Source organism: Pongo abelii, chromosome 8 (genome assembly GCF_028885655.2).
Source record: "Pongo abelii isolate AG06213 chromosome 8, NHGRI_mPonAbe1-v2.0_pri, whole genome shotgun sequence".
In the NCBI taxonomy this organism is placed as follows: Eukaryota; Metazoa; Chordata; class Mammalia; order Primates; family Hominidae; genus Pongo; species Pongo abelii.
Genome location: NC_071993.2, coordinates 33,162,643 through 33,180,730, shown reverse-complemented (window position 1 = coordinate 33,180,730; position 18,088 = coordinate 33,162,643). Strand labels below are relative to the sequence as shown.

The window sequence follows — 18,088 nt, the reverse complement described above, 5'->3', positions numbered from 1 at the left end:
TTCACTATGTTGCCCAGGCTGATCGCAAATTCTTGGGCTCAAAGTGATCCACCGGCCTTGGCCCCCCAAAGTGCTGGGATTACAGGCATGAACCACGATGCCCAGCCAAATTTTTTAAATGTTTATCTAAAGTGGGTCCTACTACACATACTCACATATTATGCTCTTTTCATTAAATAATGTCATAGATATGTTTCTATAACAATAAACATACATTTAAATCAGAATAGGTAACAGAAGTACATTTAATAATATACCGTAATTGTCTTAGCAAACTCCTTAACAATGGACATTTAGATCATTTCAAAATTTTGCTATTAAAACATATGACATTGTACATACTTGTACAAAATCTCTGTACACTTTTTTCTTCTTTAGGATAAACTTTTAAAAGCTTTTATTGAGTGAAAAGGCTACATCTTTCCAAGTTTGCTATGTCTTTTCTGTCTCCCAGAAAAGACATAACAAATATATTTTATACTTCTATTATCAAAAACAGATGAATATATCAATTCATATTTTTTTGATAATAGAAGTATGTGAAAGGTTGCTCATTTCAGCATACAACCACAAATACTACATATTTCTGTCCTTTACATTTTTACCAAGATGGTAGGCAAAACAATTTTATAATACACAAATACACTTTTGTCTATTCATTTATGAAATGCTTATATCTTTTTTCATTTCTTGTTGCATTATTTAACTAGAATTTTAAAAAGAGTAGTAAGAGTCAACATCTTGGTTCAACTGATTTTAATTGGAATGCCTGCAGTATTTTACCTTTAAGTATATTGCTTATCAGCTTGAAATACATTGTCTTTTTTTCTTTTCCTTTTCTTTTTTTTAACACTGCAACTATGACGGATGAATAGATTGCCTTTATTAGCTTAAGAAAGTTTACTTTTCTTTATATCTCACTATTTTTGATAAGAATGAATATTAAATTTTATTCATATACCCCTAATGCATAAAATGAATATAGTTTAAACCTAGCCGAATAGTCGAATATGTAGACCTCTTAGCTTACAAAGTAAAAATTATTCATTTGAAAAGTTCCGTGTGGATATTTTCTTTACTTGTTAACAATGTTAAAGAAACATGACATCCTTTACCTGTAAAGCCTGTTTCAATTGCTCCTGAAGGACTTTGTTCTCAATTTCCAGACGTGCTACTTTCTAGGAAGTAAGAAGGGGGAGAAAAGGTATTTAGTTTGGTATTTTTAATTAATTTAGTTTTACCAGTATTACTTTTCTAAAACCCATAGATAGTCAAGATAAGATTTGAGCATACACATTGAACTGCACACCTCTCAGGTGTAATGGTGGATAATACCAGAAGCTAAAGCTTCCTATTGATTTTTCACAGGCAAATTGAGCATGAATCGGGGAAATTACAATTGCAGTAAATTAAACATTTCATTTCTCCTTTCCTCTAGGCCTGAAATATTTAAAAAGAAAAATTTCAAATTTTACTAAAAGAAGAACCTCTACTCTTAAAATAAACATTGTTCTGGCTTGTGCAAATGAGTAAATTCTATCACATATGATGTTCCAGGAATTCTCCATCAAATTAAAGACACTTTGAGGACCATATTTAGAGTTCCCAGTTTTGCTTCTGATATGACTGAGTTCCCACTGGACAAATGTTGCCACACATACCAACCATAAACTCTGGACTAAATACAAGTATCAACAATAGGAGAACAATCAAGAGTAGGCAGATTTGTTAACTTATTTTATTTTATTTTTTAGAGACAGGGTCTTGCTCTGTTACCCAGGCTAGAGTGCAGCAGTGGGTTCCTAGCTCACTGCAGTCTCAAATTCATAGGCTCAAAGCCATCCTCCTGCCTCAGCCTTCCAAAGCATGGGGATTATAAGCATGAGCCACCACACACCCAGCCAAGTGTAGGTAGATTCTTGAGGGAAGGTGACACTTGGAGGAAGGGAAGAACTCTAGGGGAGATTCTCATTTTTGTGGCTTTTAGTTTGAGGGCAATCCCTATCTGAGCCATTCAAGGTGACTAGTAGCTGATTTAAAAACCACCAGAGGACAGAGTTCAGGACAATTCAAGCCACTGGAAAGGTTAGAGGGAAATTACACAAAGAAAAGAAGATAAGATAGGGAGCCCCAGATTCTTTGTATAAACTCTACCCAAATCTCCACCTGACCCCTGAACCACATACGCATAAAGAAGACTAAGCAGCCTAGCAAAAGCTAAAAAAACTAAAATGCAATGTGAGCTGCTACCTAAACATAGAATTTACATTTTGAATCCAATAGTGTTAATTATATATTACATAAAAAAATAACAATCATCAGAAGAATATAACACAATCTAGGGTTTCAAGAATATGATACTCATAATAGCCAGGATATAATTTAGAAATACTTGACATTTGAAGAAACAGAAAAGTGAAACTAATTCTTAAGATAAAAGACAATGAGCAAAGAGTGATCCCAAGCAAGACAATCCAGATTTTAAAATTCACATACAGATGTTTAAAGCAAGTATAATAAAAATGTCCAGCATAAAGGAAAATATGCTCATAATAAATAAAATTATGGAAATCTTCGCACAGAAATATAAACTATAAAAAATGCATGCCCACACCTATAATCCCAGCATTTCAGGAGGCCGAGGTGGGAGGATTGCTTGAGGCCAGGAATTCAAGACCAGCCTGGCCAACATAGCAAGACACTATGTCTATAAAACACATTTTGAATTAGCCATCCATGTTGGTACACATCTATAATCCTAGCTCCTTGGGAAGCTGAGGCAGGAGGATCATTTGAGCCCAGGAGCTCAAGGCTGCAGTGAGCTATGATCCTGCCACTGTACTCCAGCCTGGGTAATAAAAATAAGACAATGTCTCTTTAAAAAAAATAGTCAAATGGAAATTCTGGAACTGAAAATCATAATATCTGAATTTAAAAATTTAATGTATGAGCATAAGAACAGATTGGATCTGATGACGGTGGAAAAAGTCAAACCACTTGAAAATATATTGATGCAAAATACCCAATCTAAATACAAACAACAAAGATTTTTTTTTAACTAACAGATACTGAGGCAACTGTGGGATAAAATCAAATGTCTAATATATAATTGTATGCCATAAGGAAAAGAGAGAGAGGAAGTGGTAGACAAAATATTTTTTAAATAATAATACATTGAAAATGTCCCAAACTTGGTGAAATTAACATACTCAACATGTTCAGCGCTGCCCAAGTTGATATTTACAAAGAAAATCATACCCACATAAAACAAAGCCAAACTGCTGAAAACCAAATAAAAGGAAAAAAAAACAATAAAAGTGGCCAAAGAAAAATGACATATTATACAAAAGGAAATGATGATTTTAATAATTGCTTCTCGGCAGAAAAAAATGAAAGCCAAGCAAAAATAGAAAAAATATCTTTACAGAATAAATGCCCCTCTTCTGTAACAAAGTTATTTTAAGAAACAAAAGAAATCCATAAATCTACATTTTATTCTCATTGAAATTTGAGAGAACACAGCATCTATAAAACAAAAGCACGTGATAATGGGAACAAAAGTAAACCTTACAACAACTGCACAAGTGATTTCAATACATGACCAATGAGCTGCTGAGGAAACACGTCCATAAACAGGCACAGAAATGCAATAAACCATGGGATGGGACTAAGTAACTTCAGAGAGGAAGTTGAACAATCCAAAGACATAGCCCCTACTAAAGCAGAACTAGAGGGATAAACAGAAAATAATTAGAAAGAATGCAATTAGAACCCTAAATTAGGATCTCCTGAGATTTTTAAAGAAAGCAAACATGACTTTTTTAACTTAAAAGTTCAAGAGGAAGTGAAAAGGAGAAAGGCTGCTTACTTTTGAGAATAAGTTTAGAAATCTTGTAAATTAAATGGAAGACATATCTCATACCACAGAACAAACATACACATAGAAGCCATGATGAAAAAGACAGAAGACTTAAAACAGTCAATCTAGAAATCATAATATTCAAATACGAGTCTCACGGGATAAAAGGAAGAAGAAAGTTAAATGATGATGAAAGAAATAAGAAAACTCCCTTGATATAGATAAAAAATTTGAGATATGATAAAAATTTCTACGTTTCAATGAGAAACAAGAGCAAGAAGTAAAGAGTTTAGGTACCAGACAACATCAAACTACTATACTTGCTGGAACCATCAACTCAAACTTTACATGAGATAAAAATGATATTCCACCTTGTTTAAGCCATTGAATTATATGGGGTCCCTTTTTATAGCAGCCTAGTCTATATTCTAACGAATAAAGATGATAGAAAATTAAAATAATGAAACAAATCTAGACTTAACTGAATTTTATACACAGGGAGAGAGAAAATATATACCCCACTGTGGTAGACTACAAATGGCCATAAATTCTTCACAGTAGCTCCCATAAAAAGGTACAATCTATTTCCTCACTTCTTGAAACTCAGTTGGCCTAATTCTTGTTTGGGCCAAGAGGATACAACACAAATGACACCATGAGTGATGTGAGCTGAAGCCTCCAGAGATCTTTCAGCTTTGTTTTGATCTCTTGCTACTAGGGATCCTTCTTCAAACTACCCAGAGCTAGCATCCTGGAGGATAAGAGACTAGAAAGAAGTCCCACCTGTCCCAGATGTCCCAGCTGGAATGTCAGACATAGGAATAAAACTTATCTTGCACATCCAAACTGAGCTGAGCTGCCCAGCAACTATGAAAAATAATGATTCTACTGTTTTAAGTTACTACATTTTGGAATAATTTGTTATTTAGGAAAAGCTAACTGGTATACCTAGCAGCAGAAAATGTGCATTATTTTATGTCATTAGAACACTTACAAAAATTGAATATTGTACTGGATTACTTCCATAAATGGCTACCAACAATTTTCTCCCACCCTATATATGCATGCTACTCTTACCTATGAATATGGACTGGCCTTATGACTTCCTTACAGAATGTGTCCTCTCCTTAAAAAGTTAAAAATAGGCCAAGCACAATGGCTCACGCCTGTAATCCCAGCACTTCGGGAGGCCAAGGCAGGCAGATCACGAGGTCAAGAGATCGAGACCATCCTGGCCAACATGGTGAAACTCCGCCTCTACTAAAAATACAAAAATTAGCTGGGTGTGGTGGTACCCACCCGTAGTCCCAGCTACTCAGGAAGCTGAGGCAGGAGAATCACTTGAACCCGGGAGGCAGAGATCGCACCATTGCACTCCAACCTGGCCACACAGCAAGACTCCGTCTCAAAAAAAAAAAAATTAAAAATAGAACTAACATATAATCCAGTAATATTACTGTTAGGTATATACAAAAAAAGGAAATCAGTATATTAAAAAGATATCTGCACTCCCATGTTTATTATACCACAATTCAAAATAACTAAGATTTAGAAGCAATGTAAGTGTCCATCAACAGACAAATGAATAAAGAAAATGTAGTACATATACACAATGGAGTACTATTCGGCCATAAAAAAAGAATGAGATCCTGTCATTTGCAACCGGAGGTCACTACGTTAAGTGAAATAAGCCAGGCACAGAAAGACAAACTTCACATGTTCTCACTTATTTGTGGGAGCTAAAAATCAAAACAATTAAACTCATGGAGATAGAGCACAGAATGATGGTTATCAGAGGCTGCAAATAATAGTAGGGGGTGGAGTGCAGTGGCAATGGTTAATGAGTACAAAAATATAATTAGGTAGAATGAGTAAGATCTAGTATTTGATAGCACAACAGGGCAACTACAGTCAACAATCATTTATTGTACATTTAAAAAAAACTTAGAAAGGACCCACAGACCCTCTGAAGGAAGCAGACAGCTCCTGCAGGACCCGGGAGACACCCCAAATACTGTGAGTGCCCCAACTGTGGAAGCAGGAAAGGGAGACCCTCCTCTCCCGAACACACACTCTCCACTGGAGAAACAGAAGGTCTGTTCGTTGGAAAAGTTTCCTACCTTACTTGGAGCTGAGTCCATTTAGAGAGCCAAGTGAAATATAAGAGTAGAAGAAGCAGCAGAAAAGCCCTGTGAGCTCACTGGGTCCCGAAGCAGGCCATTCCTGCCTGGAACCACAGGGATCCATTGGGAGGACAGACAGAGAAGCAGGGGGTAAAACTCCACAGGGAAAAGGAAATCTCTAGCTGAACTTTGTAACAATTTGAACAGGGCAAGAAACCTCCTGGCCAGAACTCAGGGGAGGACACAAATCTGGTGTGCAGACTCCATAGGTTGGGGAAGAACCAAGCCCTTTTCTTTAGCAGCTGTGAGGCGGGTAGCTTGGGGCAAATTTTCAAGCCCAACTCACCCACCATCTGGAAACAGACTCGGGGCTATTGCAGGGGAGGTTGGGAGGAACACGGGCCCTTCATTTTGGGTGGGAGCTGGATGAGCCCTGTGACTGCCCACTTGGCCCAACAACTCTGACAACCTGCATGACTCAGCAGAGGCAGCCATAACCCTCCTAGATACACAACTCCAGTGACCTGGGAATCTCACCCCCATTCCCCACAGCAGCCACAGCAAGACCCACCCAAGGAGTCTGACCTCAGCCACACCTAGCCCTGCCCCCACCTTATGGTCCTTCCCTACCCACCCTGGTAGGGGAAGACAAAGGGCACATAATCTTGGGAGTTCTAGGGCCACAACCACCGCCCCTACCTCTCCATACTACCACAGCTGATGCTCTGTGGAAAGTGCCACCTCTCAGCAAGAGGCCAACCAGCACAAAAATAGAGCGTTAAACCACCATATCACAGGACTCTGTGCAGACAATCCCCAATACCAGCCCAGAGCCAGGTAGACTCACTGGGTAGCTAGACCCAGAAGAGAGACAACAATCACCGCAGTTTGGCTCACAGGAAGCCACATCCATAGGAAAAGGGGGAGAGTACTACATCAAGGGAACACCCCATGGGACAAAAGAATTTGAACAACAGCCTTCAGCCCTAGACTGTCCCTAAGACAGAGCCTATCCAAATGAGAAGGAACCAGAAAACCAACCCTGGAAATATGACAAAACAAGGCTCTTTAACATTCCCTGCAAAAATCATAATACTTCATCAGCAATGGACCCAAACCAAGAAGAAATCCCGGCTTTACCTGAAAAAGAATTCCGGAGGTTAGTTATTAAGGGAGGCACCAGAGAAAGGTGAAGCTCAATGCAAGGAAATCCAAAAAATGATACAAGTGAAGGGAGAAATATTCAAGAAAATAGAAAGCTTAAAGAAAAAAAACAATCAACAATTCAGGAAACTCTGGACACACTTTTAGAAATGTGAAATGCTCTGGAAAGTCTCAGCAATAGAACTGAACAAGTAGAAGAAAGAAATTCAGAGCTCAAAGACACGGTCTTCAAATTAACCCAGTTCAACAAAGACAAAAAAAAGAATAAAAAAATATAAACAAAGACTCCAAGAAATCTGAGATTATGTTAAATGACCAAACCTAAGAATAAACAATTTTCCTGAGGAAGAAGAGAATTCTAAAATCTTGGAAAAAATATTTGGAGGAATCATCAAGGAAAACTTCCCCAGCCTTGCTAAAGATCTAGACATCTAAATACAAGAAGCACAAGGAACACCTGGGAAATTCATCACAAAAATATCTTCACCTAGGCACATTGTCATCAGGTTATCCAAAGTTAAGATGAAGGAAAGAATCTTAAGAGCTGTGAGACAGAAGCACCAAGTAACCCATAAAGGAAAACCTATCAGATTAACAGCAGATTTCTCAGCAGAAACCCTACAAGCTAGAAGGGATTGGGGCCCGATCTTCAGCCTCCTTAAACAAAACAATCATCAGCCAAGAATTTTGTATCTAGCAAAACTAAGCATTATATATGAAGGAGAGATACAGTCTTTTTCAGACAAACAAATGGTGAGAGAATTCACCATTACCAAGCCACCACTACAAGAACTGCTAAAATGTGCTCTGAATCTTGAAACAAATCCTGGAAACACATCAAAACAGAACCTCTTTAAAGCATAAATTCACAGAGGATCTATAAAACATAAATACAAGTTAAAACCTAGGCATTACCATTCAGGACATAGGCATGGGCAAGGACTTCATGTCTAAAACACCAAAAGCAATGGCAACAAAAGCCAAAATTGACAAATGGGATCTAATTAAACTCAAGAGCTTCTGCACAGCAAAAGAAACTACCATCAGAGTGAACAGGCAACCTACAAAATGGGAGAAAATTTTCGCAACCTACTCATCTGACAAAGGGCTAATATCCAGAATCTACAATGAACTCCAACAAATTTACAAGAAAAAAACAAACAACCCCATCAAAAAGTGGGCGAAGGACATGAACAGACACTTCTCAAAAGAAGACATTTATGCAGCCAAAAAACACATGAAAAAATGCTCACCATCACTGGCCATCAGAGAAATGCAAATCAAAACCACAATGAGATACCATCTCACACCAGTTAGAATGGCAATCATTAAAAAGTCAGGAAACAACAGGTGCTGGAGAGGATGTGGAGAAATAGGAACACTTTTACACTGTTGGTGGGACTGTAAACTAGTTCAACCCTTGTGGAAGTCAGTGTGGCGATTCCTCAGGGATCTAGAACTAGAAATTCCATTCGACCCAGCCATCCCATTACTGGGTATATACCCAAAGTACTATAAATCATGCTGCTATAAAGACACATGCACACGTATGTTTATTGAGGCATTATTCACAATAGCAAAGACTTGGAACCAACCCAAATGTCCAACAACGATAGACTGGATTAAGAAAATGTGGCACATATACACCATGGAATACTATGCAGCCATAAAAAATGATGAGTTCACGTCCTTTGTAGGGACATGGATGAAATTGGAAATCATCATTCTCAGTAAACTATCACAAGAACAAAAAACCAAACACCGCATATTCTCACTCATAGGTGTGAATTGAACAATGAGAACACATGGACACAGGAAGGGGAACATCACACTCTGGGGACTGTTGTGGGGTGGGTGGAGGGGGGAGGGATAGCATTGGGAGATATACCTAATGCTAGATGACGAGTTGGTGGGTGCAGCGCACCAGCATGGCACATGTATACATATGTAACTTACCTGCACATTGCGCACATGTACCATAAAACCTAAAGTATAATAATAATAATAAAAAAAAAAGAAAAAAAAAAAAAAGCAAAAAACAAATAAACAAAAACCCAAAGTACACAGGCAATAAAGAGCACAATGAATGCAACAGTACCTCACATTTCATTACTAACATTGGACTAAATGCTCCACTTAAAGACACAGAACTGCAGAATGGATAAGAACTCACTAACCAACTATCTGATGCCTTCAGGAGACTCGCTAACACATAAGGACTCACATAAACTTAAAGTAAAGGGGTGGAAAAAGGCATTTCATGCAAATGGACACCAAAAGCAAGCAGGGGTAGCTATTCTTACATAAGACAAACAAACTTTAAAGCAACAGCAGCCAAAAGAGACAAAGAAGGACATTTTGTAATGGTAAAAGGCCTTGTCCAACAGGAAAATATCACAATCCTAAACATATATGCACCTAACACTGGAGGTCCCAAATTTATAAAACAATTACTAATAGACCTAAGAAATGAGATAGACAGCAACACAATAACAGTGGAGGACTTAAGTGCTCTACTGACAGTACAAGACAGGCCATCAAGACAGAAAGTCAACAAAGAAACAGTGGATTTAAGCTATACCTTAGAACAAATGGACTTAACAGATGTATACAGAACACTTCATCCAACAACCACAGAATAGACATTCTATTCAACAGCACATGGAACTTTCTCCAGGATAGACCATATGATAGGCCATAAAATGAGCCTCAATAAATTTAAGAAAATTGACAGTATATCAAGCACTCTCTCAGACCACAGTGGAATAAAATTGGATATCAACTCCAAAAGGAACCTTCAAAATCATGCAAATACATGGAAATTAAATAACCTGCTCCTGAATGAGCATTGGGTCAAAAACAAAATCAAGATGGAAATTTAAAAATTCTTCCAACTGAATGACAATAATGACACAACCTACCAAAACCTGTGGGATACAGCAAAGGCAGTACTAAGAGGAAAGTTCATAGCCCTAAAAGTGTATATCAAAAACACTGAAAAAGCACAAACTGACACTCTAAGGTCACACCTCAAGGAACTAGAGAAACAAGAACAAACCAAACCCAAACCCAGCAGAAGAAAGGAAACAACCAAGATCAGAGCAGAACTAAATGAAACTGAAACAAAAACAATACAAAAGATAAATGAAACAAAAAGCTGGTTCTTTGAAAAGATAAATAAAACTGGTCGACCACTAGCAAGATTAAATGAGAAAAGAAGAGAGAAAATCCAAAAAACCTCACTAAGAAATAAAACAGGAGATATTACAACGGACACCACTGAAATACAAAAGGTAATTCAAGGCTACTATGAACACTTTTATGCACATAAAGTAGAAAACCTAGAAGAGATGGATAAATTCCTGGAAAAATACAACCCTCCTAGCTTAAATCAGGAAGAATTAGATACTCTGAACAGACCAATAACAAGCAGTGAGGTTGAAATGGTAATTTAAAAATTACCAACAAAAAAAAAAGGCCAGGACCAGATGGATTCACAGCAGAATTCTACCAGACATTCAAAGAAGAATTGGTACCAATCCTTTTGACACTACTCCATAAGATAGAGAAAGAAGGAACCCTCCCTGATTCATTCTATGAAGCCAGCATCACCCTAATACCAAAACCAGGTAAAGACATAACTAAAAAAGAAAACTACAGACCAATATCCCTGATGAACATAGATGCTAAAATCCTTAACAAAATACTAGCTAACTGAATCCAACAATATATCAAAAAGATAATCCACCATGATCAACTGGATTTCATACCAGGGATGCATGGATGGTTTAACATACCCAAGTTGATAAATGTGATACACAACATAAAAAGTATTAAAAACAAAAATCACATGATCATCTCAGTAAATGCAGAAAAAGCATTCAACAAAATCCAGCATCCCTTAAAACTCTCAGCAAAACGGCATACAAGGGACATACCCTAATGTAATAAAAGCCATCTATGACAACCCAATGCCAACATAATATTGAATGGGGAAAAGTTGAAAGCATTCCCTCTGAGAACTGGAACAAGACAAGGATGCCCATTCTCACCACTCCTCCTCAACATAGTACTGAAAGTCCTAGCAAGAGCTATCAGAGAAGAGAAAGAAATAAAAGGCACCCAAATCGGTAAAGAAGTAGTCAAACTGTCACTGTTTGCTGACAATCATTTACCTTGAAAACCCTAAAGACACCTCCAGAAAGCTCCTAGAACTGATAAAAGAATTCAGCAAAGTTTCTGGATACAAGATTAATGTACACAAATCAGTAACTCTTCTATACACCAACAGCAACCAAGCAGAAAATCAAATCAAGTACTCAACTCCTTTTACAATAGCTGGAAAAAAAAAAACAAAAAACTTAAGAATATACCTAGCCAAGGAGTTGAAAGACATCTACAAGGAAAACTACAAAACACTGCTGAAAGAAATCATAGATGACACAAACAAATGGAAACACATCCCATGCTCATGGATGGGTGGAATCAATATTGTGAAAATGACCATACTGCCAAAAGCAATCTACAAATTCAATGCAATGTCCATTAAAATACCACCATCATTCTTCACAGAACCAGAAAAAACAATCCTAAAATTCATATGGAACCAAAAAAGAGCCCCCATAGCCAAAGTAAGACTAAGCAAAAAGAAGAAATCTGAAGGCATCACACTACCTGATTTCAAACTATACTATAAGGCCATAGTCACCAAAACAGCATGGTACTGGTATAAAAACAGGCACAAAGACCAATGGAACAGAAAACAGAACCCAGAAATAAACCCAAATACTTACAGCCAACTGATCTTTGACAAAGCAAACAAAAACATAAAGTGGGGAAAGGATGCCCTATTCAACAAATGGTGCTGGGATAATTGGCTAATAACGTGTAGCAGAATGAAACAGGATCCTCATCTCTCACCTTATATATAAATCGACTCAAGGTGGGTTAAGGACTTAAACCTAAGACCTAAAACTATAAAAGTTCTAGAAGATAACATTGGAAAACCCCTTCTAGACATTGGCTTAGGCAAGGATTTCATGACCAAGAACCCAAAAGCAAATGCAATAAAAATGAAAATAAATATCTGAGACCTAATTAAACTAAAAAGCTTTTGCACAGCAAAAGGAACAGTCAGCAGAGTAATCAGACAACCCACAGAGTGGAAGAAAATCTTCACAATCTATACATCTGACAAAGGACTAACACCTAATATCTACAATGAACTCAAACAAATCAATAAGAAAAAAACAAAGTATCCCATCAAAAAGTGGGCTAAGGACATGAATAGACAATTCTCAAAAGAAGATATACAAATGGCTAACAAACATATGAAAAAATGCTCAACATCACGAATGATCAGGGAAATGCAAATCAAAACCACAATGCCATACCACCTTGCTCCTGCATGAATGCCCATAATCAAAAAATCAAAAAACAGTAGATGTTGGTGTGGATGCGGTGATCAGAGAACACTTCTACACTGCTGGTGGGAATGCAAACTAGTGCAGCCACTATGGAAAACAGTGTAGAGATTCCTTAAAGAACTAACAGTAGAACTACCATTTGATCCAGCAATCCCACTACTGGGTATCTACCCAGAGAAAATGAAGTCATTATTCAAAAAAGATACTTGCACACGCATGTTTATAGCAGCACAATTCACAATTGCAAAATCATGGAACCAACCCAAATGCCCATCAAGCAACAAGTGGATAAAGAAACTGTGGTATATTTATATGATGGAATACTACTCAGCCATAAAAAGGAATGAATTCATAGCATTTGCAGTGACCCGGATGAGATTGGAGACTATTATTCTAAGTGATGTAACTCAGGAATGGAAAACCAAACATCGGATGTTCTCACTGTAGGACATAATAAATTCCTCTTCAAAGGTTTTAGCCTGTAAATTGTTAAGTACAATGATTTCTGAGATCCTCTCCAAAGAACCAATGTATCAGGATGTTCAGCTCCCCTGTTCTTTGTCCGCCATTTTAAAGTTTAACTTCTTCATTCTCCTCACCCCTAGTTTCAGTAAACAGCCTTTTCCACCAGTTCTAATCAGTAGTTCACATATGTTTCCCTGGTCACCTGCTACGTCTTGAGTCACCCCTGGTCACCTGCTCTGTCCTGAGTCACCCTGGTCACCTGCTCTGACCTGAATTATCTGTTCTGTAACTGCCCTTCCTGCCAAACTACTCACTCTGCCACTCCAGTTCATACCCCTGCTCTCTTTAAAATAGCCAATCGGAATTAGCTTAGACTGTGCGGTCCAACCCTAGCCAATAGGGGAATAACACACCAGTAGGGGCTACCTGCACCAGGAATAAGAACCCCTTCCCCTCCCTTGTTCAGGTGTGCTCCCGCCATTGCTCCATCTGCAAGTCACACCCTTCTATAGAAGTAAAATTACCTTGCTGAGAAAATTAAATTTATGTTCGAGTGCTGTTTCTTTGGTGGCACCGAATATTTATTTATAACATCACTGATATGTGGGAGGTAAGCTGTGAGGATGCAAAGACATAAGAATGATACAATAGACTTTGGGGACTTGAGGGCAAGAGTGGGAGGTGGGCAACGGATAAAAGACTACAAATACAGTGCAGTGTATACTGCTTGGATGATGGGTGCACCAAAATCTCACAAATCACCACTAAAGAACTTACTCATGTAACCAAATACCACCTGGACCCCAATAACTTATGGAAAAATAAAGTTAAAAATAAGTAAATAATAAAAACAACTAAGAAATATAATTGGATTATCTATAACACAAAGAAATGGAAAGTGCTTGAGGAGATGGATACTCATTTACCCTGATGTGATTATTATGCATTGTATGCTTGTATCAAAATATCTCATGTATCCCATAAATATATACACCTACTATGTACCCACAGAAATAAAAATAATTTTTTTTAAATAAAATAAGATGGCAGGCAAAAATCTAAAATAATCCCATGACTTTCACCCCTAGGGTCATGCTATATATAATAATCCAGCCCCTCTGAGTGTGGGTGGGATCTGTGACTTGCTTCTGGCCAATAGAATATGGCAAAGTGATGGGATGCCACTCCCTTTATTAGGTTCATTATATAGCAAGAGTGAGAGGATGTCACTCCTATGATCAAGTTACATTATATTAGAACTCTGTCTTAGCAGACAAGAGAGACTCTTGTGAGCTAGCCAGGCGTGGTGGCTTATGCCTATAATCCCAAAAATTTGAGAGGCTGAGGCAGGAGGATCATTTGAGGCCAGGAATCCAAGACCAGCCTGGGCAACATAGCAAGAGCTTGGTGTTACAAAAAACTTAAAAAACATAAAACTTAGCAGGGTGTGATGGTGCATGCCTGTAGTCCTAGATACCTGGGAGGGTGAGGCGGGAGGATCGCTTGAGCCCAGGAGTTCAGGCTGCAGTGAGCTAGGGTCATGCCACTGCACTCCAACCTGGGTGACAGAGTGAGACCCTGTAGAAGAAGAAAGAAGGAAGAGGAGGAAGAGGAAGAGGAGGAAGAGGAAGAGGAGGAGGAGGAGGAAAGGTGCTATGATATGAACAATCTATGGAAAAGACCATGTGGCAGGAAACTGCAGACTGCCCCTAGAAGCTAAGTGCCTCAGCCCTGCAAGGAACTGAAGTTTATCACATCCACTTGATCTTGGAAGAGGATTCTCAAGATATATAATGGAATGGAGCCCAGCCAACACTTTGATAATAGCCTGGTGAGCATAAGTTGATTACAGTATAGGACACAGCTAAGCCATGCTCAGATGCCTAACCCACTGAAACTATGAGATAATATAAATTGTTTAAGCTGCTAAATTTGTGGTAACTTGCTATGCAGCAATAGAAAACTAATGCTACAAAATAGTACATTTTAAATTCACTATTTTATGTGGTACTCTCATTTTTTACAAAATTTATGTTATCTAGTTCTTGGGTCATTCAGATGTATACATACTTGTACACTTGCACATACTTGTACACTTAACTCGAGCCATTCACTGAAATGGGTGACATAATGCTAGATGGTTGTTAAGAAATTAACATGTAGCTGTCTCTACCCCAACTTCCCAGTTTGGGAAAGAATCATTAGATAAAACAAAGGCTCTGCCTTTTCTGATACCACACTCCACAGATATTTTCTCACATCTTTTTAAACATTTTGCAATCACATGTTGTTTATAGGAAGTTTACAGGGTATGTAATGATTAAAATTTTTAAGTGACTTGATAAATTGCAAAAGAAGGATAATATTTAAGGTCAGTGAATAGCAAGACAATCTAAAGTTTCTGTAATGTCTGGTACTCTGTTAATTATAGAGCAAAGATTCCCTTACAGAATCCTTTCATGAACAGCATGCTAGAGTCTATCCCTAGTGGTTATAGCATTCACTATGTTTTTCAGGAGACAGTTATGCCAGGGTGATTTGAATAGATAGATGTGCTGTTTTGCCTGCTTGTAGAATTCAGCCCAGTCTTTGGTCTCTCTCTCTCTCCCTCCTCCACCTCTCCCTCTCTCTTCTTCTGCACCAGAGCCTAAGGCTGCCCCACCAACATGCATCATTTTTTCCAGAGGCTACATTTTTTTTTTTTTTTTGAGACGGAGTTTTGCTCTGTTGCCCAGGCTGGCGTGCAGTGGTGTGGTCTCGGCTCACAGCAGCCTCTGCCTCCCGGGTTCACGGGAGTCTTCTGCCTCAATCTCTGGAGTGGCTGGGACTGCAGGCACGTGCCACCATGCCCAGCTAATTTTTGTATTTGTGGTAGAGACAGGGTTTTGCCATGTTGGCCCTAGTCTCGAACTCCTGACCTCAAGTGATCTGCCCGCCTCAGCCTCCCAAAGTACTGGTATTACAGGCGTGAGCCACCGCGTCCTGCCCAGACATATCAAATTTGACAGGTATTGTGTACCCTTTGGATCTTTAGGAATTAATTTTTGCCTCTGTCACTCAGCTTTGCATATTTTGAAATGGAGATAAGTATAGGGAGGTCATGGAAGGAAAATTGCCAGAATTCCCAAACCATGTAACACTCATTAAAAATTCCAGATTCATTATATCTAAAGGGCAAGTGAAGGAAACAGTACTGTGAACTGGGTGTAACTCCTTGGTTCTTAACTAGTACATTCTTAATTTGTGAGACCAAAATGTTGATAAACAATAATTTAAGATTGTACAGTACTCTAAACATCTGCAAAGGTCTAGATATTATCAGTATCACTAGTTTTTATTTCTGCCAGTAGCTCCCTTTTAGGTTACATTGTTGTCCTCTTTCCAGTGTGGCATCTGTCATTGGTTTTTTACCATGGCAAGTTCACTAAAAAGCTTGCTCCACTGTTTTCTTCAAGTAATGCCCATAAGGAGATGGAAGATATCTGAGACAATTAAGGCTTTAGCTTCTAGACAAGAGAAATAATATTGCATTAAATTCCAAGTTTCTTTCTGCTAGACTTGAATGTGTCTAGCCACTCTAATTTATGGGGGCTTTTGGTTTTTTCCTATTGTACTTTGTATGTAGAATTGTTTTGAAATATTAAGCATATTTACTTTGAATTTGAAATCTTTCTTAATTTTGTATTTATCCTTTGAATAAAATGTAAATCAAAAAAAAGAAATTAACATGTAGCAAAAGAAAAAAGAATATTCAAAAGCCAAAATGTAATAACAGGTTACCTGTATTCCTTTGATTGGATCACACAAACCAGAGTCAGATACAGAGTTTACAATTTCTGAAGAAGTTTTTCGTTACATCTTAAAACGTTTATACCTTTTTAAGACAAATAGAGTAGCTATTGTTTTACACATTTGGGTTATGAAAATTTTGAAAAATTTGAAATTCAAATAGGTTAAAGGGAATTATCCAAAGTCATAAACCAGTAAGTTGCTGTTCTGACTCCTGATATGATGCTCTTTCCTCCATGGTATTGCCTGTAGTTGTTTAAACCATGGTAATTTTCATAATATTGACATAAATATGCCTGGGTTTGACATTTCATTTTCTGAACCTTGACGAAAAGAGTCCATCAACAAGAAAGACATTATCTCAGGAAGAATTTTAGTACACACACACACAGAGACACATACACACACACAGACATATATACCCTATAATCACATACGTAATAATGTTTCTCTATATATGACTATCAGAGCAAGTATTAATCAAATATTGATGCATAGAGAGAGTGGGTGTGTTACCTGTACTTGATCCAAATCTTCTTTTATTTTAAACTCTTTTTCTGGAGACATCTTCCTGTAACATAAAATGTTTTAAAATGCAGCATGATATTTTTAAATGCATCACTGCTTTGCTTTCTTGAGGAGGACTTTTTAAACGATTTTAAAATAATGAAGTTTTTTTTAAAAAATTCATATTTCTAAGAGACATAAAATTCATACAGGCTAAATTACAAACAACTGAATAACATTTCTCAAACTAACTTCTCACTGGTATGATTAAAATGTGAAAAGACAGATATTCAAGGCATATTGGTCATTTTTTCTTCTCGGGTCATTTTTTGTTAAAGGTCAAAGCCATTTGTCCCATGAATTTCTTTTCAGGATTTGTGGAATTGTATAAAGTTTGACTTCATAGTTTCCTTTTAAAATTATTTTAATATTAGGGTTTAACCAGGCAAATTCAAATGCAATAATTATTTTATAATACTAAAGAAAATATTTACTTAATGTTATTTTATAATAATACACATACACAAAAAATAAATAAATTTTTATAAGAATAATACAATTAATAAGTACAGTAGAAAAGAACATTCAAGACTGTGGAGTTAACAAATTACAAAGCATGAGCTAGACCATCAAAGAAACAACGTAAATGCTTTTTTCCTAAAATTAAAGATTTAATTCTGTTCACCTATTTCTGAATGCACTGTGGTTCAATCTCCTCTTCCAGTCCATTTTTGGTTCTTTGTTCTTCCCTTTTT

General features: G+C 37.4%; 1 protein-coding gene across 50 annotated transcripts in view; it reads right to left on the bottom strand.

The window, feature by feature from the left end:
* The window catches only part of CCDC7 (coiled-coil domain containing 7), a 425,173-nt gene that overhangs the window by 314,943 nt on the left and 92,142 nt on the right, over nucleotides 1-18,088 (bottom strand). For all 50 annotated transcript variants that reach the window (XM_054522140.1, XM_054522141.1, XM_054522147.1 and 47 more), the window contains 2 exons: nucleotides 17,343-17,397; nucleotides 1,116-1,178 (listed from right to left, as the gene is read on the bottom strand). In XM_054522140.1, coding sequence (XP_054378115.1) covers nucleotides 1,116-1,178; nucleotides 17,343-17,397 — 118 coding nt within the window. The remainder of the gene's footprint in view (nucleotides 1-1,115; nucleotides 1,179-17,342; nucleotides 17,398-18,088) is intronic.